Source organism: Dermacentor andersoni, chromosome 2, assembly GCF_023375885.2.
Source record: "Dermacentor andersoni chromosome 2, qqDerAnde1_hic_scaffold, whole genome shotgun sequence".
Taxonomy (NCBI): domain Eukaryota; kingdom Metazoa; phylum Arthropoda; class Arachnida; order Ixodida; family Ixodidae; genus Dermacentor; species Dermacentor andersoni.
Window position 1 is genome coordinate 117,761,432 of NC_092815.1, and position 23,475 is coordinate 117,784,906.

At 45.7% G+C, this 23,475-nt stretch overlaps 1 protein-coding gene across 1 annotated transcript in view; it reads left to right on the forward strand.

The window, feature by feature from the left end:
* The window catches only part of LOC126541329 (116 kDa U5 small nuclear ribonucleoprotein component), a 58,314-nt gene that overhangs the window by 10,559 nt on the left and 24,280 nt on the right, over nt 1-23,475 (forward strand). The window contains exons 14-16 of the mRNA XM_050188075.3: nt 1,899-2,026; nt 7,118-7,311; nt 22,506-22,758. Of these exons, the coding sequence (XP_050044032.1) occupies nt 1,899-2,026; nt 7,118-7,311; nt 22,506-22,758 (575 nt within the window). The remainder of the gene's footprint in view (nt 1-1,898; nt 2,027-7,117; nt 7,312-22,505; nt 22,759-23,475) is intronic.

Here is a 23,475-nt window from a genome sequence, read left to right on the forward strand (position 1 = left end):
GCTGGTGTAAATGCAGTTGGATGTTCATTAATGCACTGTGTTGCATTCATGCTGCAAAATGTGGAATGGTAGAGTGGAGACGTGCAGTAGTTTGCTGCAAAAATAGTGACTGTTATATTAAGAAATTAAATGAATTTGTGTGACAGAGGCCGCAGAAAACTGCTACTTAAGGAATGTTCGTGTTGCCAGCTCTTTGTGGTGCATGGCTTTTCTCGAGGATAAAAACATTCACTGATCCACTAGCGTTGTATCGCTAACCTCCAAAGAAAAACTTCAGCTCCGGAACGTCAGAAAGAGTGAGTATACCGTTCGTTGCACAGTGACAAAGGGAATAATGCCACTGCATAACATAATAAGTTTCTTGCATGTTATCTACACACATCCACTCCAACTTGCATGTAAACTTACACTAACTCTATCGCTAATGCTTCAAGAATGAGTGAATGCCCGCACGCTTGAATCAATGCACCGAAGCATGCTTGACAGCGACTGCACTAATGACGTACAAATGTTTGAAGCTGAATGTAACGGTCACAGAGTAAGCAAGTGACTAGCGATAATAATTGTTTGCTACAAGCGATAACAAAGTGCAGAAAATCTGTGTCTCAAGCCTTTTACGCAGCAAGAACAAATCTTATCGCAACTGAGCACAATCGTGAGCAAGTAGGCAGAAAGTAAATGATTAGATAATGAATGCGCCGAGGAACTCTACTGAGTCAGAATTATGACAGTCCACTCCTTCAAAGTGTTAGTGTTAGCCAAATAAAGAGCAAAGAGCAAAATACGCTCACCCTGATTTAATTCACAAGTGGGAAGTTTAAGCAGCTTGGAATAAACTTTTGGCACTGCTTCTAGGACAAGCACCCTGAACGCTCTTTGTGGCGTTTGGACAATGCACATTGAGCTCTAAGAGCACTTACATGTTCTCTGAAGCTGTGGCCAAAGTTTCATGTCGTCTGCTCAGTCACTGAACTGCTTGTTGGCCTAGTTGGTGCTTGCTAAAAGACATATTTTTTGCCGCAATCAAACACTCGCAAAAAGAAGACACATAAAGACAACACGGGCGGCTGCCTGTGTTGTCTTTATGTGTCTTCCTTTTGTGAGTGTTCATTTGCGACAAAACACATGTCTTTTACTCAGTCACTGTCCACGATATATGCCAAAATAGGTTTGCGGAGCCGCACTGTCATCATGCACATCCGTTGTAAACAGAGGCAATGAAGGCAGCTCAGGCAAGCAGTGGACGCACCACCATGTGATCATACATGGTGTCGCCCACGGAATCGCCAAAAGGGTCTGTTTGTTTTTGAAGGCCATCTATGGCAGAACAGTCATAGAAAGCTTCATGATATTACATTCTCATGTGATAAATGCTCTCTCTCACTGCTTTTATGGGTTGCATTAAAATCCAGGCATAGAAGCTTTGAAGAGTATTTACGTTATAGTGAGAACTGGTAGAAAGTGGGAAAAAATAAATTCATTGTGGCAGTTTACTTGCATAGTCTACCATTGAAAATTTGTGCTGAGTTCACATGCATGCACCAATGAGTTTTGTAAGTGCGAGGGCATCACACGGCACTGGTGTGTGTTTTAATTTTTCTTGCCATTTCATTTGCACATGGATTATTGTGAGCTATCACATATCCTGAAAATTTCAGAGGGCAAAGGACAAACACACACAGCAAAAAAGGGCTCTGTCTGTCCTGTTTCTTGTGTGGCGTGCCCTGTGCAGTGCAAAATTTTCAGAATCGGTGATGTGTCTAGATGTTTATTATCCACACACACACACAAGCTGCTCTTCTTGTTCTCGGCCTTGGTCTAGCATACAAGGGTGAAAGCTTGGGAGAGTTGGCAATTTATGGCAAAAAACTTGATCTCTTTGCCTCCATTTTCAACAGGCTTTGTTGACATGTGTGTCAATCATGTGCCGTCACCTGCTCACGTCACTCGAGAGAAGATTGAATGCATCTATACGGGCCCTCTGGAATCCGAGCTTGGGGAGGCCATGCTTAAGTGTGACCCTGAGGTGAGCCTTTGTCGAAAGCAGTTGTGCATTGTGCGTATGTTAACCTTTTATGGGCGAGTGTTGCCTACAGGCACCAAACCAAAAATAATTTTTTTGTTCTTGCCGAGTTTCGGTTTTGAGTGCAGTGTTTTGGGCTTAATGTCATCAGCCAATGCTAAATGATAGGCATCAAATGTTATTTGTTGTATTAGAGCAGGAACAGAGGATGAAAAAGTTTGGCATGTAACTCGCTATCTGTTGCATGCACAGTCAGTGAAGAAAGGCTAATGCAAATTTCCCGGCTGAAATTGTATTGCACAGTTAATGTAGAAGAAATGCAATGTGCACCCCCCCCCCCCCCCCCCTTTTTTTTGCATTTCATATTTGATGAGATCTACCTGTACAAGTTCTACACAAAGCCGTAGGTAGCTAGGGCAAAGCTCACTTCCAGTGTTCTGCCAAGTGCGCTCCAGCGGCAAGAAACCTATTGATAAAAAAGTTTCAGCAAAATATTGTTTTCCTTTTGTTGAATATCCTTGTTCTCTGTGTATTTTGCACATTTGAATGATAACTACAGTAGAGCATACCTAGTTCATACGTATTTGAAAGAAAAAAAGAAACACGGGAAAATGTACTAACAGGCAAAACATGTACTAATCTGAAGCAACTAAAATTGACAGGCTCAACTGTAGTAGACATCTACTTAATGCTAAGCGTTGCTCGAATCGTTGCGGTACGAGACCCCAACGCGCGTCAAACTGGTGGGGTTTTGCAGCCTGAGATGCATATTGTTCTTTTCCTATTGCGTAGTGCTTTAGAATGGCAATGGGAAACCGAAACAAAATCGAGGTGGGGGCCAACGCAGGATGCCGCGAGAGCGAAATGTGATGCTCACATCGTGCTGCCTGTAGCAGGGAACTGCAGCGCATTTGTGTAATTGCCTACTAAAAGCGTGCGGTACGCTTTCAATGGCACTACGTTTCATGCGCTGTAAAACAGATAGGTGAAGCTACTTGTCGCAATAATATTGTTTAAAGGCGATAGCTGTGAATGCAGCATTTGAGGACCCAGAATTACATTTGCTGGTACCGGAATAAAAAGCAGTGCGCACCGGCGTTTTCACACGAGACAGGCTGTTTTCGATTTCGTGCGTCTCTTGCTTTTTCTTGTTTACATGAGATCTAGCTGCCACAAAACGTATCATATTGTTACGGCACAACCAAGAGTGGCACCAGTCAGAAGGAGACGATTTGACATGTGTAGGTGGAATTGGTCTTGACAGCCATCTTGTTTATGCATCATTGTCTCTCTTGTAGATATTGTAAATACATCGCTATATGTGACTTCTGCAAGGTAAAATATTGGTGAGAAGTGCGAGGTACCCACAAGAAACAGCAATGGAGATCTGTAGTGGTCGTCACCTCGCACTGGACAACATGACAGACGAAGCAGGACCTGTCCATGGCGTGACGCACATCAACGCCTACAACTCCAATGGTTGTTCTGGCTCGGCTGCGGGATCCAGGAACGTTCTTCGGCACCAACCAGCTCGAAGTGGAAGACTGGATCCCCATGTATGAGCGTCTAAGTGCCCACAACAAATGGAATCTGACAAGTATGTTGGCAAACTTTGTCTTCTGCCTACAAGGCATGGCGAAGGCGCAGTATGACAACCACGAGGAAAAGCTTAATGACTGGGACACGTGCAAACAGAAGCTGAGGGACTTGTTCGGCCGTCCTGCCAGGTGGAAGAGCACCGCTAAGAAAGAACTAGCGACCCGCGCCCAGACGTTTACAGAATCATACGTCTCTTACATTCAGGACGTGCTGGCTCTGTGCAAGGCCAACAGAGCTATGGCTGAGTCAGACAAGGTTGGGCAGGTAGTTAAGCAGATCGCTGATGATGCTTTCAATCTGCTCATGTGCAAAAATTGTGAAACAGTACAGGACATCACAAAAGAGTCAACGCTTTGAGCAGGCCAAGAGCTGCCGCATTGCCATGCCGTTCACACGTCTGCCGAACGTAGCTGCAACATCCTCTTGTGACGACAGGCTAGGAGTGCAGCGACCATCATCAGATGACCTGATGCGGATAGTGCAGCGAAAACTTGCAGCCATGGCTCCTGCAGCTCTTTTTTCCTTCCCCCCCGTGAGCCGAACAACTTGCCTACAGCACCATTTGTGCAGGCACTAGTCTGCAAAGAACTCGCTAATCTTGGTATGCCGTTGCCGCTTCACAGCTATCTCATGCTCCAGGTCCATCGACTGGTCCATGGTATCGTGCACGCTACCGAAATCAAGCCGAGTGCCAAACTGCAGACAATCTGGTTTGCCTGTCACCGTATCGGTCACATTGTTTGCCATTGTAACAACCGTACTGTCTCCTCCCCTCTGCGACCACCATTCACCAGTTATTATCGCCCTAAACAGAGCGGGCATCGTTACCAGCCCCCACTGCCACTGCAACAGCCAAACAGTGACGCTCGTGCACCTTCGAACAGTCCCTCATCGTCATTCCGACATCACCGGTCCCTTTTGCTACCAGCTCATCGACCATTGTGCCTATCGCCCACCGTCCCCGATGCAGCCACAATGCCCTTCTGTGGAAAACTAAGTGATGCAGCTCCCGGAGGTGACTGCATTGACGATTTGACCGCAAAACTCGCTGATCACTTTGTCAACCAAACAGAACTAGATGGACGTTTCAGTCGATGGAGTCAGTGTCCCAGCACTCATTGCACTGGTGCGCACATACCGTATCTACTCGCATAATGATTGCACTTTTTTGTAAAAAAAAAAATTGCCGCAAATTCAGGGGTGCGATCATTACACGGGTTAAATTTCCAGCGAAAAGAAAGAACTTTTTTTTTTTTCATCCGGCATTTGCTGCAGGATGACAACAGGTCAACAAACAGGCGGCTGTCGCTGTAACAGTGCGCAACACCAAAACAAAAATGGCAGCCGGCAGAGCAAGCTGAACGTGCCGAATGCGATGTTTTTTCTTTTCTTGAATACATTACGCTCATTGAAATGGTTTCTTCCGTATCAGTAATGAATCAGTAATGAATACCCCGAGATCACGTGCGCGCACTCTTCTTCGTTTTTCTCTACCTCAGTCGTGCAGTGCTGCGACAATATTGTTAATATCAGCAAATCTGCGGCAATAATGTAGCCATGTCCACTTTGAGGTGACAGAAACAGAGATGGGCGTGTTTAGCTGCCAGTGACATAGAAACACATGACGGGTATGCTGCGGAAACTGCGGCATTTTTCTTCACTACTATCCTGATACGGCACATTTCCGCTAAGGGTGGGTGAATATCTTAGCTGTGTTACAAGCGTCAGAGTATGAATAGGGTACATTTCTAACATATCAGTGTAAAACGTGGCTACTATCGTTGGCGCTCGCGATTTGTTGCGTGCCCATGAGTGCAGACGAGAAAAATCGAAAGGCGCTTTGTTTGTTGTTGTTGTTGTTGTTGTTGTTGTTGTTGTTGACCACAACCATTTTAAAGCCTACAAATAATAAAGTCAAGGCAAGTTTGGTGGTAGCTTTTATTTTTTTTTTTTTTAGGAGGCGAGCAGGGGGAAGACGACGATTAGAGGCTAGCGCGGGCTGTTGCCTTGTAAATATACTTGTATATAGCTTTTCGTCGGCGTCTTCCTACGTAACAATATTTTGAAATCCTGTAGAAAATCACCAACAAGAACTCACATTTGTAAAGCTGCAACTTTAGAATTTCATAACTTTGGCTAAAGTAGAGATACAAACATCCAAGTGCTAACTTGCAGTATTTGAACATCCAGGAACATACCTGCTTCATTTTAGCTATGTTGTTGCAGTACACTTTCTTGCAAATCACATCCCGAGTTTTTAACAGAAGAAGAATTGTAACTACTTTTTGTTATTGACCTCAGAAAAAATCTAATTGGATATTTATAAGCAGCCCACAAGGTTTAATTTGTCCTGAAAGTTTCATGTGTCTAGAGCAAGTATCAAAAATGGTTGTTGTGGTTGCCATGTCCCCTCATATTTAATGCTGTTTGTTTTTTGTACTTTTCCCAAGACATAAATTTTGGGCTCCATGTAATATTCAGACCTCGATATCAGAACACCAAGAACAGATAGAACAAAATTTTTTTTTTTTTTGCGGAATGGAGCCTAATATATACTCTGTGCAGTATAGCAAGCACATTCTTTTTTTTCAATTTGAAAATTGATCATTTTGCTACAACTTCTGCCACTTGGTTGCCATATTTTGTGGGCATATTTTAAGGGTCAGACAAAAAATGTGTTTGCTAGCTTTCATTCCTTAGTCTTTATGCTATCTAAACATGCCTTACAAATAATTTTTTATTGTGCCATTTATTTTCCATTGTGGCCTTAAACAACGGAAGGTAAATGTTAATTATTGTACAAACTAACTGACCTTTAACAAACCTAATTACATATTTAAAATCAGCATAATACTGGAAAGTTTCATTAATATTGATGAAAAAGATGATGAACATTATTTCAATAGCAGTGTTGTCCCTCCTTAAAGAAAAATTGTAATATCCTCAATTCTCATAGAGAAAATTAATAGCTATTAGTATGTGACAATAGGTCACTGCTTACTACATTTTAAGTCACTGACATACCGTGCTACCTGGCAACACTTAGCAGGAGGCAGCTGTTGTTTGAACATTGGACAATTTGAACCAAATTTCTAAAGACCGACTGCCTTTCTCTTAGCACCAAGCTATCAAGCAGGCATTGCACATCATAGTACAGTTGCTAAAAGAAGTGCTTTCAAAGATGGAAGCCGTAAGAACACTGAAGTTCCTTGCAGTATGGGTGCCTAGCCTGAGATTGAGAGACTCCACACCTACATGGGCTGCATGGATGACCATGGAGTGTACCCACGATGCTCATTTGTCTCGATTTCCTGTCTGTCTTTTTGCTCTATGACCATGAATATATTCCAACTCACTCAGCTTGCGAACTGAAGGTACTGCTTGGTTCCGAGTCAGGTACTGACTCATGGGCTCCATGTTCTTTAATCTTCCTGCAAGCCCATGTGCTATGATAACTGTAAGCATAATGAGAACATTTTTGTCTTCTGTTAACAGGGCCCACTGATTGTGCACACCACGAAGCAATACTCAACTCAGGATGCCACAAGTTTTCATGTGTTTGGACGTGTAATGAGTGGCACGCTTAACGCCAATCAAGATGTGCGCATTCTTGGTGAGAATTATACATCCACGGATGAAGAGGACTCCCGTGTGTTAGCTGTTGGCAGACTCTGGGTCCATGAATCAAGGTACACGTATGCATTCTTTTTGGAGCTTAAGAGTGGAGCTTATCCTAATAGCAGACTTTGTCAGATTGCAGAAGTTGGCAAGGTGTTACGGATACTTGTAGGCATTACGTGTATACTTTCTCCCTTACTAGAATGGCTTCGTTGCTGTATCATTTTAAGGAGCTTTAAAAAGGGGGCAGCCATGCATTCAACACGTTATATGCACTGCATATGTATGCTGGAGACAGCTATAGGTTTTCACCCCCAAACACAAGGTATGTGCTCATAAAGCTGTCAGCATGTAGTTGCAGCCACTATTCTTTCTTTGTTTTTTAGTATTGACCCATTTTCTTACCTGGCCACTTTTCTTTTTTCATAAAAAAGCTTTATTAATTGACAGCAATTACTCAATTTTAAGTCACCATCGGTTGTAATGCGCAACAGATGTTTCGTCGGAACTAGTAACAAGCGCCCTTTGACAACTGTCATACAGCAATACGCTATAGTACTATCTGTTTGCACATGTCATGTACGAGCTGCTTGGCAGGTTCTTGTGCAAGAATCACACATTTGGTGTTGGTTAGGTATTGCTTCTTATATGTGGTCAATGCTCATTTTATTGCAATAGCGATTATATGGACACCCCAGGCGCATTTCTGCCGTGAAGTTCTGCATAAAGCCCAAGGGCGATTACATCGTCACGGCCCATCGTGCGCTGTCTTTCCGAGCGAAAGCATGCGAAGGCGATCCGATCATCACGGCTCAGTCTCGCGCACACGACAGGGGAAAGCGGGGAGGAAGCGCACCGTCTTCCGTCGCACGCTAGGTTCTGGAGGGAGGGTACGGAGGGGGGGGGGTGCGTTCTACTCTTCATTCTACAAACGTAAGCTCACTGAAGCTATAAGAACAACAAGGCGCGTCTCAGGCTGCTTGAGCTGCACCAGCTCAGCTCATGTTGGCGTCTCATTCTGCAGTGATTTGCATTATGTAAATTTCAACTACAGTTGAGTCTGTCAATTTTTTTAGTAACTTCTCAATGCACGCTTTCTCGGTTAGTGCATACTTCCTCACACTTTTCTCCAAAATGTATGAACGAAGTTCTATTACATTTTGCTTCCTTCAGGCATAGGCAAACACGATTGATATAGTACAGTCGACTCTCGTTACAGCAGACCTTGATAATCCAACAAAAGAAAGCCTGTTTTATCCGAAGTCCGTAATATCCGAAACGACTCACTTCCGAAACTTTCGTTGCGATGTCTAACAACTTTATTGCAATGAGTGAGGGACAAACATCCAAAGTAAAAAAGAAGCAAGAAAAGACGCAGTTTCGTGCGAAAGGCAAAGCATTGATTGCGGTAGCAAATTAACCAAGATAAGTGTGGCAGCACAGCGAGCGAATTGACCTTCGTGCTGTCTCTCGCTTGAACGCAAACTAAACATCAAAAGCACAGCGCATACAAAGCTACCGGTACGGGGCGCACTTTGTCCACATCCCAGATTGCTTCTAAGGTGCGGCGCCTGTGTGGGCGCGCACTTTGTCCACATTGCAGATCACTTTCAAGATACGGCGGCTGTGCCAAAAGCAGTAGCCGCCGGAGTAGAACCCTCTCTCTCTCGCCTTCTCCCATTGCCTCGCGCGCTAAAGAAGATGGCGCATTTCTGCCCTGCCTTCCTCCTTCGCGCGGCCAATATTGAGCCGCGATTGTCGGCTGACCCTCGCAGGTCAGCCCATGTTGACATGGCAAAAATATGTTTTCTACCCCTGATTTTGAAAAAAATTGCCGCTAATTTTTTACACTGTAGCTGATAGTCCGTTGTAGCATGATCCGTTAAAAGCAAACTTCGTTGCATTAATAAAATAGGTAGAACAAACTAAGGCTGAAATATGGTGCGTTATGTCCGAAAGTATGTTGTACAGTGCAGTCCACTTATAACGATACCACATATAACGATATATCGGTTATAACGATGGGTCGACATGAGAGTGTCATTTTATGCATTAGGTCTATGGGGAAAAAAACCATTTATAACGATAGGTTATTCACCGCATATCGGATATAACGATCAAAATTTTGCAGTCTGGACGGCGTTTTCCGTGCCAAATAATCGTAACGTTTGCGTTGCTTAGTTCCCTGAAACGAACGATGTCGAGACGAGGCGATGTTTACCTCCGTAAGTTCGTATCTGCCGCCATTACCGCGCAGCGCGTCTCGCCCCGCCCGCGCACAAGTAGGCACAGCCAACGTTGGCGCAGCGCGCCACAAGATGGCGCTAGCTGCTTCATGCGCGTCGGCCACAGTCGCTCCGAAAGAGAGAGAAAGAAAAAAAGAAGCGACAAGCAAAGCGGCGCGGTGGCGCCCGTCCCGCGTATCTCTCGCGATAGCAGGCTGACGCCACCGAAGCAGCGTGCAACCAACGGTTCAACCCAGTTCGAAGATGGCGCCGACAACGCGCAAAGCTGTGTCGCTTGACACGAAGATGGATATTTTGCAGGACTCTCGATGCGGCTTCAAGGTGAGCGCCCTCGTGAAGAAGTATGAGCTCGTCCAGTTAACGATATCAACCATCTTGAAAACCGGGAGCGCCGCGATTGTGAAGGCAGGAGCTATCAGCGGCCATTCCGATCAGCGGAAAAGGGGTTGGAGACCTTTGTACGCCGATGTTGAAGAGGCGCTTTACCAGTGGTTCATCACCAATTGCTTCAAGAAGGCGGGCTTTGTGCGTAAGGACGAACTTCCCCAACCCGCTGAGACCGACCCGGTGGAAGTCCCTGACATAACCGAGCTCTGGGAGCTCGTTCCTACTGGTGACACAGGTGGTGTGTCGAAGGAGGAGTTTTTGACTGCAGACAGTGCTGCCTCGTTCTGCGATGAGGTCACCGACGAGGCGATCGCTGACGATGTGCTGTCTCGACAGACGGCAAAGTTGTGCAACGGTGGCGACGGCATCAGCGACAGTGACAACGAGATCGACAGTGGCTCCTTCACCCCGACCACGATGTCCACGCGAAGTGCACTGTCGTCGATCGACTCCTTAATTGATTTTATGCATGCTAAAGGATTGCCGCCAGTGTTCGCGCAGCAGCTGGAATCCATGCACACCGCGGTTGTGAAGCTGAAGCTGCCGCAAAAGCAAGTGCAGATTTTGGACTATTTCGGCGCGCCTAATCCTTGACACGGTCATTGGCGCTAGAAATAAAGTTTGTTTTTCACGGCCTACTGTATACATCATCTATTCTTTAGAGCAAGTAGCAAATTCGAGTTCAGAGCTGCAAAGGTAAAGAGCGCAAACGCGTTTAAATTTTTTTTTTTTGATAACTGCAGTCCAGATATAGCGATCATCGGTTATAACGATCATAGTTTTCGTCTTTCTCGATATCGTTATAAGTGGACTGCACTGTATGTGGGTCCCTTGCAACGATCATAGACTGTACTTGAAGTCTCTGAATATTCATATATTACTGAAGTAAGGCCAGATGATTCATTCAAAGAGGCCTTGCTACTTTTTTTGACCATTGTAAATGAACCTGCCCAGTCACTAGTCAATGCTGTTGTAGATACCGTTGCCACATTTTATCATCAAGCCTGTAGTTTTGCTCGAAAAGGCTGCCTGCACTCCCCTACAACTCTCTCAAAACCTCAACATTTTTCATCCTTACTATGACAGTCATGGAAACATGCTGGCTACTGGCTAAATTTCTTTAAACGTCACAGCTAGTGCCTCCAAAAAGGGCTAAGATATCCTAAGAAGAGCTTTTACTGTTTAGTTTTACTTAGATTTAAAGAATTCCACATTGATTATTTTTTAAAAATGCAGTGGCGCTACCATCACAATTCCTGTAGACGAAAAAATTTTTCTACAGTCTAATGTCGCACATTTTCTATGGAGGCAATATATATATGTGTGGCCCGGATTCTAATACAGTGAAACCTAGTTAAACCGTAGTTGGCCGGAGCTCGGAAAAACTACGTACTAAACGGTAGTACTGTTTAACCGAAATAGCATGAGATGACCCACTTACCTGTCGAAAACGAAACTCAGAGAGAGTGCGATGAAAGGGGAAAAAAACATGCAGTATTTATTCACTTCGCGCGACAATAGTGTTATTTTCGTTTGATACCGCGGTGGCCTAGCACAACGACAGCGGCCTCAAACTTACTGAAGCTGCGTGCCAGCTTTTCAGCCAGCCCCCTCTTCTCGGCAAACACTCGCATGGCAGATTTCTCGTTGGCGTTACGTATTCTCCGTGCAGGCGTGCAGTAGTGCTGCAGAAGTCCCGGGGGCACATTTTCATTGCTGAGTGCCGGAGTATTGAATACTTTTCGCTTGGAATAGAGTTACGTTATAGTGCCCCTGTTCTCGTCGCGACGATTGCATTCATGAGGCTGACGTAACGCGTAGCTTCTGCCACTGTCGGGCCTGAATCGCCCGTGCTGTCACTTTCCGTGTCGTCCTTATCACTGTCGCTAGGTGACACTTCGGCAACAACAGAGGCAACGATGGCGAAAAGTCAAACCTCGTAGCCGACATGTCTTCGCGGTCGCAGCAGCGCTGCCGAGCAACTTCTTCGCATTCCAAATGCCACACACCGTAGTCAATAGCAGATCCTTGTCGCGTGCCAGCGCCGACTTCTCCGTGTCACGTTCGATAGCACGGACGATGTCTAATTTTTCTTCTATGCTGAGCACCCGGCGTCTTTTTTATCCGAGCTTCGGAATGACGCGAGTCCTCGCTTGCACGACGCCATAACGCTCTCTGGCACAGCGTCGAAATGATGTTGATGTTGATGTGGCTTCACGCGCAAACGCACAGGGCGCTTGGAGGCCGTTCCGATCTCTGAGGCTTGGTGTTCTGCCGGGCCTCCCAATGGAGACGACGCACCGCTGTGTTGGCGCGACGAAAAGTTGAAACGCTACGTTTTAACCAATGCGTACGCAATAAGCTTGTACGGTTTATGCGGATACAAAACACATTATGTTCAATGGCCGCTGAGTCGGGGATTTGACTTTACTACTTTTAAAACGAAACTACTGTTTAAGCGGGTACGGTTTAACGAGGTTTTACTGTACAGCCGAATCTCGATAATTTGAACTCGAAGGGGCCCAAAAATGTTTTTGAAATAAAAGAAGCTAATTGAATGGAGGACTTACCTGCAGTCGCACATGTGCACTGAGCTAACACATCATTGGGAAGTTCATCAAGATTTATTCACACGTATTTACAAATTACAGTCAGCCATGCACCAATTTTCAAGTCATCAGTTTGGAAGATTGTAAACGACGGCCTTTCACTCGTACCACCTTAACCAGCACCGATTCTTAGAAAATAGGGACCTGTAGAACCGTCTGGATTTCTCGATTTGGGCCCTCACAAAAGCCGATGTGTCAACGGACTTTTTGAGCAGCATCATGTGCACAGATGCAGCCAGTTTTCGAAGAAACGCCTGGGCAAATTCGCATAATGCACACTATTGGAGTGACTCCAATCCACACTGGGTAAAGTGCACTCGGCACCAGTAGTACCACTGGTGGCTCAATGTGCAGTTCGGAATTTACGCCGGTGCTATAATCAATCCCATTTTCTTCAATCACACGATGATTAGACAGCGTTATGTGAAGGAAATCCTTGAAGGAGTGGTGGATAAGTTTCTCAGCGAAGTCCCGCTGTCATACCTTCCACTTCTGTGGTAGTATCAGCAAGAAGGGGCACCCGCACAAAGCAGCGGCCAAGCACGAAACTGGCTGGATGCAATTTTCCATGCGCATTAGATTGGAAGACGCAGGCCTGTGAATTGGCCTGCTAGGCCACCTGACCTCTCCACACTCGATTTCTCTCTTTGAGGTTCTTTAAGGTTATGCGAAATATTGTGCTTACACAATCAAGACGGAAGTCAGATTAGTTCAAGGCAAGGATAACGGATGTCTGCCATAGAATTCTGGCGTCGGTCTTCAAGAAAGCCACTGAATATGGGATAAAGTGGACTCAGTACTGCGTAGCTGCAAAAGGAGACCTATTCAAACATATCCTCTCGGCAGCAGCCGGTGTTCGACGAGCTTCATAGTTAATAAGGGCACGCTGAAATCTGATGTTTCTCTTCCTTTCTCTTCCTTTCTTTTTTTGTCTTTTTTTTTTGTGCAGACATCCTGATTGCCAATTTGGCTCATTTAGTAGTGGTATATTTAATTTCTTGAGTGCATCAGTTTTGCTTTTTCTTTACACATTGGTCGCTTCCCGGTCTGTTTATTTCACTGTTATTTTTTTAGATGCACCTATTTTTGCAGCACATGTCCACTTTCATCAAAAATAAAACGGTCACTTTAATTTGGCTTTGGTCCAAAGCAAGTTTCTGGCACGAAATACAGTCGAATCTCGATATAACGAATCTCAATTTAACGAAATTCTCGAAATAACGCATTTTTATTTTTCCCAATCTCTGTCCCATTGAAAACCAGGTATTTTCTTTTTTTGCGATTTAACGAGGTCACTTTATACTGTACTTCCGATTTAACGAAGTCCTCGCGCATCTCACGCACGTACCAGGAGCCTCCTTGACAGGCAGACGAAAACTTTAGCCGGGCACACAGCGATTTGCATGCGCCCTTTAATGCTCAAATTTTCCTGGCACGCTTCAATACATGGAGCAGAACGTGCCGCTGCGCCATCTATCGTGTACGTATGAAACCCGCAGCGGACGCGCTTCTGTAGAGCTAGCCGGAGTGCTTCAGAAGTTTCGGAACGCGTCACGCTATGACGTCACCGGCCTGTTGGAACGGGAAAGTGCCAACGGGAAGTAAGTTTATGAACAGCGGTCGTTGGGCACGTTTTCTCAGTTGTTTACCATATTTACACGATTGTAAGTCGACCACTTCTTTTAAATTTGAAAGTCTGAAGTTGGGGGGGGGGGGGGTCGACTTACAATCGAAACCAAAACATGGCCCCGCCAAAAAAGCGAGACCAACGGGAGCTACAACGTAGTTACAATTTTGTTTGCTCTATGGGCTTACCCGTATCTTTTCGCTATCCCGCGTGTTTGTTTGCTTTTCGGAAGGGTTTTTCAACATTTTTGAGAGTTTTACAGTGCATGCAACACTCATAGGTGGGGGTGTCGATAGTTCATGGAAGCGCCGCTGTTCCCATTTGCGGCGGCACCCTCAGAATGGCGGCGCTTGCGGGGAGTATCGGTAGTTCATGGAAGAGCAGACACCGCTCACGGGTTTCTTTCTCTGTTGAAAGGCATTGGCATTGGTTTGATGCGTTCCACTTGACTGCCGGCTACGTGCTACTTCTATGCTTCCCCAGTCGTCACGAGTGCTCCAGGCCCACTAATCGTTCAGCACTCGTTCACAGCAGCGTTCAAGAGGGCTGCCATCCTTTACGCCTAAGAAACAAATCACAAACGGGTGGTGCGAGAGTGGCGACTGCAGCGAAGCGAAATTTTCACCTGTGACGGCAAGTGAGAAATTTCTCACGTACTGAAGTCTGGATGCTTTCCAGAGCTGTAGGCTAAGCTTGCAGCGTACGTCGCTGAAATGTGTGATCGGTCCCTGCCAGTGAAGTGCGACATGGTCATGAAACAAGCTTGCACCTTCGCCTTAATTTTAAGGCCCTGCTCCACCGTGAGTACAATGGCGGTGACGAAAGTATGGCGTACACAACAGATGTTGACTCGTGGCAGCTGCCCTGCGATCAGGGTGGTGCTCCAAGCAACGTGACACTCGAGGACTGTCTTCACCGATGCTTGCGCTGGGACAGCTGAAGAGCTGGACGATGACGCAATAATCCAGACCGTCACAGATACAGAAATGCAGGACGACGACTCGGACAAAGAACTCCAGGCGGCAAGCAGCATGGCTACACCGAAGCTAAACCGAAGCTACACTAAAGTCATGGATGTGCTGGATCTCTTACGCACGTATGCGGGCGCGCTCGCAAGAGCAAGCCTTAGCAGCCCTGTCAACCTACGAGCGCCTTATAACCCCGACCCTTATTAAAAAGCGGCAGATGAAGCTGACGGAGTTCTTCGCTTCCACCTGAGTTGCATAGAATTGCTCTGCGGGAAGTTAAATAAAATATTTCAGCGTTCATGAGTCAACGTCGTCATTGCTTTACTGAGCGCGGTATCATTCGATGGCTGCGAGCGTTAAGCGCTCTAATGGTAAGTGGTGGCCTCATGGATCCACCAAGTTAATGCTACTTCCAATTTTCTTCGAAAGAATATTCAAGTTGATAGCTCTGGTATGTGCATGATTTTTTTTTCTTTGCGCCACAGGTTGCCATGTCTTTGTGAAAGGATTTTTTTTTTTTTTTTTTGTGATGACAAATTATAATGATAGCACTGATGGCCACATCTAGTGGCAGCTATGAGCACTAGGCACGGCGCTTGCTGCAGACCTGCTCTTCACCGTACGCGTAATGGAGAAAAATTCGTTCGTACCGGCTGGCTATCGGGCATCACACTCTTGGTTGTGTTATTAGTTCTGGGGTTTATTGATTATCTTTGTAATTTTGCTATGTACTAGGTGCCATACGCCAGGAGTGTTCCAAGAACCTGAATCTTTATTTGGACTGCTGAAACATGAGAACCTCGACTTATTGAAACTCGCGATTTAACGAAATTTTCGGCTGCAAATTGGACTTCGTTATATCGAGGTTCGACTGTATAGCTTTGCGCGCACTCTTTCGATGGAGTCTGAGCAAAGCCAGGATTTTGAAACATTCTATGCGTGTTACATTGCTTTTCGCATTTTGTGTGTTGTCAGAGCGGCGCTTCGGCCACTTTATTAAGGACCTGCCGTGGTTGCTCAGTGGCTATGCTGTTGGGCTGCTGAGCACGAGGTTGTGGGATCGAGTCCCGGCCACGGCGGCCGCATTTCGATGGGGGCGAAATGCGAAAACACCCGTGTACTTAGATTTTGGTGCACGTTAAAGAACCCCAGATGGTCAAAATTTCCTGAGTCCTCCACTACGGCGTGCCTCATAATCAGAAAGTGGTTTTAGCACGTAAAACCCCATAATTTAATTTTTTTTTAACTTTATCAGGGGGCTTTTGTTATCAGTCTGATCAGTCGGCCTTGAGAGACGGATAATAAGTGTGACGTAGAAATGAGAGGAAGGAAAAGCTACGAAGCCACGAAACCTACTGTTGGTGCTGCTTCGTACCCTTATCAAGGTGATGCGCTGTCTCTTCGGGTTTGTGACAGGCAATGCGGTTGCTTTCAGTCAGCTTATTTTAGAGGGCTGCTTCATGATGTGGGTAGGAGGGCACTCGCAGAGTGTCTTTCATACTTCGTGAGGTTCCATTACCAATCGGAAAAAATTGTACGCAATTAGTATGTCGCTGAAAACACCGCAGTTAGATGTCATTTTGGAGTGCCTACATATGCCTCATTGGCACTTTGAAAAATTAGGACGGTACTTCTCGAGCTAGATAATTACAATTACGGAATTCAATCTCAGTAACGAAAGAATTACTGGCAGCCACTCCACTGTACTGGAAACAGTATGCACTGGGTTTTCTTCAAGTAATACAACTGCTCTTTCTTTAAGTTTTGGTGCGTGATAGTTAGGGAACACTGTATAATTCACTCAGTAACCAAAATAAGGCCAAGCCGGATTGACTCGAGATCAAGATCAACAGCAGTCATGCGCAGCACTGCTTATACTCGTACTCACAGAAAAAAGAGAGAGAGAGAGGCTGCAGTTACGACGGAAAGGCGAAGCAGTATTAGTGATAGCCAAGTATGCGACAATTACACGAAGGAAGATTACACCACCGAGAGGACTCAGGCTGTGAAATTGAACTGTCCACTACTATGAGGTCTAGTGTCTGCAGTTGAACCCACTTAATTAACAATATTCAAGTGCCATGAAAATTCAATTGTTATAACCGATAATTGTTATAACCGGCTACATGAAAAAATCAAAATAGGGGGATGGCAGAGCTGATATGAGAAAACTATGTAGGCAGGGAGGCCAGTGCCCCTCCCCACCACCTTCCTCCGCCCGGCTGCTGATTGTGTTCACTCATTTAACTGCTTCCTGGGCGCTCCGATCGCGTGCAACAAGCCGCGGCTGTCGGCGTTAAAGAATGGCACTGCTACAATTGCAAAGATGTGTCACGGGTGGCAAGCAATATGCGAGCACCGCCGAGGCATCACTTTGGTGGCCCCTAAAGGAGCCTTTCAAAAATTGCGAGAAGGCTGCCGAGGCAGCCTGTCAGCTTGAGAAATTTAGAAGAAATGCTGAGGAGAGATTGCCACAAGCATATCGCCACATATTTCTCACTGACTCGCACGAGAAAAACCTATGTCCATCAGCCATGAATGCTTTACGCGAAGCTTGCCAACATCCTTCTCCAAGGCATCAAACCAGTCCACGTAGTGCAGCGGAATGTTCCTCATTGAAAAGAAGCCTCAGAGGGACTGAATCATGCTGGGCCTCTTGTGAGGACAATGTTGAGGCAGCCTGCCCTACTGTGTCATCGCTGCTGTCGTCGCCGTCGCTAGCCGTCGCAAGCACGTTCACGACGATCGTCTCATCGGTTAGAAGCACTTAGTTTCCAAATCTATAGCCGTGCACTTTCTTTTCATCGGCAACGGCGTGCATTGCCGATGATCAGCGGGCGGATCAGCCATCTTCCATTTCGGCGGCGAGTCAAGTGAAGTTGAGAAACCGTTTGCCCAGGAACGACTTCGACACAACGAACAAAAACGAACGCGAGGGATTAAGCTCTTCGCAGAACTGCTCTGAATGAGGAGCCAGCGAGCAACATGCGAGCAATCTGCTTGCGACACAGTTGGCGCAGTCTGTTTGTGTTTCTTAGTGTGGGGCGGCGTAGCGCTATGGACGCAGCCCATTCGTGTTCAGAGGGGTGGAAGGGCGATGGGAGAGAGCCGCACAGAGATGGCTGGAAAATGAACGCGCAGTGGCTGTTGGAGCAGCGGCCCATCATGCAGCGGCTCGAATTTCTCATTTTCTTTTTTTTTTTTTTCAAGGATTTTGCATTTCACTACCTTTCAGCTCGGACGCCCAGCAGCCAGACTTCATCGTTATAACCGATAATGCGGCGTCGGGGCGTTGTAGTAAACAGGTTATTTCATCATGGAAAACACACAAAAGTCTATGGTGCAGCAGCTTCTCGTTGTTGTAATCGATATATTGTTAAAACTGGTATTGTTATAAGTGGGTTCGACTGTACTCATATAACTCCACCACTTCAGTGCTCAATTCTTCTAGGTCACACGAAGTTTCTTCAAGTGCAATATTGACACGTGTACCACTTTATCTTTATGGGGTGCCCACATTTCACCACCTAACAAATGTTATGGCGCAACGCAGGACGCACCTGCATGTATCGGAAGTTTCTCAAAAGTTATTGATGGTTCTGTCCGTTGTCTGTTGTCACCAAACCTTGCGTAATCTGATTTAATCGCGCAATGCAAATGGTGTAGAACTTTGTGGAAGACACGTGGGTCCCAGCAATGACTGGAATATTTGACGACTGATGTATAAAAGCCGACGCGCTTGACCCGCTGATCAGATTTTCGCCGATCACTGACTGTGTTCGCTGCTATCGTTGTTCTTTGAGTGTAGCCTGCTTTTGAGGGCACAAGTTCGGCCAATAAAAGTCAGTTTCGTCATTCAAGGTATTGCTACCTTCTTTTCCGTCACTACTACATGACAATATATATACAGTTGAACCCAGATATATCGAATTATTCCCTATATCGAACAGTTGAAAAATCCCCTTGGGAATCCCATGCAAAAGTATAGCGTTATTGTTCGCATATATAGAACTCCCGTGCACCAGCATATCGATGTATCGAATTCTGTGCTGTGCTGCGCCCCGGCAAGTGTGCTTCTCCCACCATACCCCATCTCTGCAAGTGCGCTTCTCCCATCGCAACCCACTCCCGCAAGTATGCTTCTCCTCACGAAGCTCTCGCGATGTTTCCGCAATCTCACGTGCGCCGCCCCACTCCGAGAAAGGGGCATGTGGGTAAAAGGCACATGACGAGGAGCGCTTGGAGTGCGATTGGGTGTGAAAGGGAAGCGGGAGGGAGAAACCACGCTGACTGCAGGCGCCCGTTTCCTGTGTTTTGGTTGGCTGACACCGCTGGTGCAGCGAGACGAACAATGTCAATGCAGTTTGGGCTTGTGGTAGTGCGGAGACGCGGAGCGGTGCATCTTTTGATTCACTTTGTTTCTTTTATTCACAAGGCCAACGCGAAGGCTTGAGACTCATGTGGTGCAGTGCGTTTTTCTTTCCGCTTTCGGAGCGTATTCCGGAGCCATGGCCGTGAAAAAACGCAAGAATTTTGATTTTTCAACAAAGGCGGACATCATTTGACAGGTGGAGGCTGGCGAGAAAAAGTCGCCGGTTTCCATGCCATTCGGAACTCCTTGCAACACCCTGAGTACGATCCTCAAGAACAAAGCCGATGTTAAGCTGAAGGCAGTGCAGTCCTGTTGCCCTTGAGCATGTCGTGTGCACGTCCCAACCTTTGACAAGGTCGAGAAGGCATTGTACGCCTGGTTTTTGGAGACACGTGCCAAGAACATACCTGTTGATGGCCCAGTGCTTATGGAGAAGGCCAAATGGTTTGCTGTGGTCTTCGGAGAAGAAAGCTTCACTGGTGGCACTGGTTGGCAGCAGCGATTTAAGAGTCGCTACAGCATCGTCAGAAAGACCCTTTCGGGCCAAAGCCGGGCGGCTAGCACAAGTCACATAGAGAAGTGGTTGTCCGAAGAGTGGCCAAATATTTCCGACAGCTTTTCGCTGTCGCAAATATTCAACGCAGATGAGCACTGTTTTGGCAAATGCTGTCAAACAAGACTCTGCATCTGAAGGGTACTGCATGCCATGGTGGAAAGAACAGCAAAGTGCATGTATCGATTTTGCTTGCTGCAAATATGGATGGGTCATGCAAACTACGGCCGTTTGTTATCAGAAAGAGCAGGTCACCACGCTGCTTTAAGAATGCGAAAGGTCTCCCGGTCCGATAAAGAAGCTTGCGTCCAATAAAGAAGCTTGGGTGACCCGCAATTTTTTCGTTGAGTGGCTACAGGCGTGGGATGCCAAACTGGCGTTACAGCACGCGATTTCGTCAGCGCTGATGATGGCGTGCAAGCTGTAGTGGATTGCGCTGATGCGGAAATTGTGGCTGACATCATGGGTGACGAGGACACAGACTCGAGCAGTGGCGAAGGTTCCGACAAAGAGGACCAACCACCATGCACTGCAGCTGAACTTGCGTCAGCTTTCAGCTGACAGTTTCATTCGCCGCTGTTGTGGCACAATGCAAGAAGCTGGCCTTTCTCATTTAGACACTGTCAACAAGCTTGAGGACAGCTTAATGAACTTGATGGTGCAGAAGAAAAAGGAAGCAAAGGTCACAGATTTCTTTTCTTCGGAAATAAAGTGCTCTGGTCATCGCGCTGTGTTTTTGTTTTCGTACGCGCCTTGGAGCCACAGATCAGTAAGTTCCCGTTAGTCATGACATTGGGAAACTGCCTTGAGATGTGTGGAGTTGTTAGAGAAGCTTTTGACATGCATATTTTATATTTCGAATTATCAATATATCAAACTATTTCGTGATCCTCTTCGAGTTCGATATATCTGGGATCGACTGTATACATGCATACATGCACACACACACACTTTTTTACCTGAAACAACAGAAGGTAGGAAGTGCCACAAAAATGGGGCAAGGTTGTCTGCTCTTTTAAACTCTACCCATACAAATTGGATTAAAGTGCTTATTGGAAAAGATTTGTGAGGTGATGCCTTTCAACGCGAAGAATTGAAGGATGCCCTCTGAAGTTGCCTCTGCTCTCATTAACTCTTGTGCTGATGCTGATCCAGTTGCACCAGTCTTCTACAACTCTCTGGGCAATGGAGGCCCACATCAATGTCCAAAGTAGCAGTAGCACTCATTTTTTGCCTCGCAGTTAACACATGCGCGCTTCATTCCTCAATGATTTTGCACAATATCTTTGCCAGCATTGCCAGTTTCTACACTGAGTCATATCAACATTCATCGAGCAGTTCTAGTGTTGACCTCTAGTCTCTCGGTGTCACCAAAGACTTTCAACCTAGTACCACTAATCACTGAGCCTGGGCTTTGCATTTAACAATTCTATTGATAAAAAAAATGTTTTCTAGACCTTCATATTCTAGGATTGAGCTGTAATAAATGCTGGCATGCTAAATTGGTGTTAATATACGTTGGATCATACTGTACACCTTGATTTCTATGTACCTAAGTTACTGATAGGTTGCAGCATTGTTCTGCAGTGCTAGGAGACTCCCAAGTGCTTGCAGCACCACATTTTCTTGCCGAAAATTTGTAAGCATTAAATTTTGTCAAAATTTTTCAGATATTCAATATTTGCCTTTCTTTTTTCCATAATTCAATGCAACATTCGATTCGAAATCTACTATTCGGTATTCACACACCCCTATAAAAAATGGCGTGGATAATGGGAAATGATCTCTTGGTGTGCTGACAGGGTTAAAAGCTTGGAGCTGGTATAACGTAAGCATTCCTCTCGCTCACTTCTATTACTTTCCTCCCATCCACCATTTATGGCCGGCCACTTTAACCACTCACTAAGTAATAAAAGGAATAGCATTGGAATAGGATACTGCATTAGTCGACCTAAAAGAACAAAAGGTCAGTGACAATATAGCGGTAAATGTGAGAGAAATGCATTAGGCATCACGTCACACCTCTTTAGCTTTGCAGTTAATTTTAGCTCACTTGAAACAAGTCCTACGTCTTCGAGGAGTAAAGCGCAACTGACAGTGGTTCGGAGCAGACTGAGGCGACATGCTTCAGTGCCACTGCCCTTTCCTTCTCTTGAGCTCCCATTTGCAGCTGCCTTCTCCCTCCCTCCTTCCCAGCTATGACTAGCTTCTGGATCGCCCACGCTTTTCTAAGGTCTCCCATACCCTCTCTACCTCTACTGCATGACTGGCCTCAGACACCTCAAACCAGCTTTCACACACTTAACACACATACACTTTTTTCCATGTTGACACTCCTAATGGTAATGCATTGAAACTGTATAGGAGCGTCAGTTTATTTAGACATCATTGTTCTGAGATGTTGGGTGGGTTTCAATTTGTAAAGTATGCTACGTTCGAAGCTTGACAGACACTGTGTGTGCTTTCTGTTACTATACGTGCATCCTTCCTGTGTTTGTTCTAGGTACAAGGTCGAAGTGAACAGGGTTCCAGCTGGCAACTGGGTGCTCATGGAAGGCATCGACCAACCAGTGGTGAAGACCTCAACCATAGTAGACATTGGCATTCAAGAGGAGCTTTTCATCTTTCATCCCTTACGCTTCTGCACGCATTCTGTCATCAAAATTGCTGTGGAGCCTGTGAACCCATCCGAGCTGCCGAAAATGCTGGACGGTTTACGGAAAGTCAACAAATCATATCCCCTTGTGAACACCAAGGCAAGTGAGCATTGTGGCACTTTAAACCTTTCTTCTCTCCTGTTGGGACTTAGCACAAGCATCATTACGTTGGTTTTAGTAAACCTTGTAAAGGCCTTAGGCAAGCTCAGTTCGTTTCTGCCCAAATCTACTTTTTGGGCTTTTGGTGAGCCTGCCTTGTCAAGTTTATTTTGGAGCTGTTTTCAGTACTTTTTATCAATTGAGCACTTTGAATAGCTTCATAGTTGCCGTTGAATGCAACAGATGGTAGCGCAAGTCCATACATGTCTAGCTTGGGACAGCCCATAAAGGAAGCTGTGGAGACAAAATTCATAGCTTAGAGACCTAAATCTCAGAGCCCACATTGGCACATTTTATATTCTCCCAGATATGTTGGCTGGTAAGGGGTTAAAGGTGCCGTAAAAGAAACCATTAACCCTTTATTAAGCACTTTATTATTCTGACCAATAGTGACCTTATTTTGCTTCCTTCTTTATTACATACAGTCGAACCCACTTATAACGATACCGGTTTTAACAATACAGTCAAACCTCGATATATCGAGCACGGATGTATTGAATTATTGTGTATATCGAACACTTTCTGTGTTACCTGTAAAATCGCATGTATATTTAATTTTTTACTTGGAACGGGGCTGGACATAAAATGGATATATTGAACTCTGCCACGCCACACTAGACCACGTGCGCTCTGTTGACAGGAGGTGAGCTTTCCCGC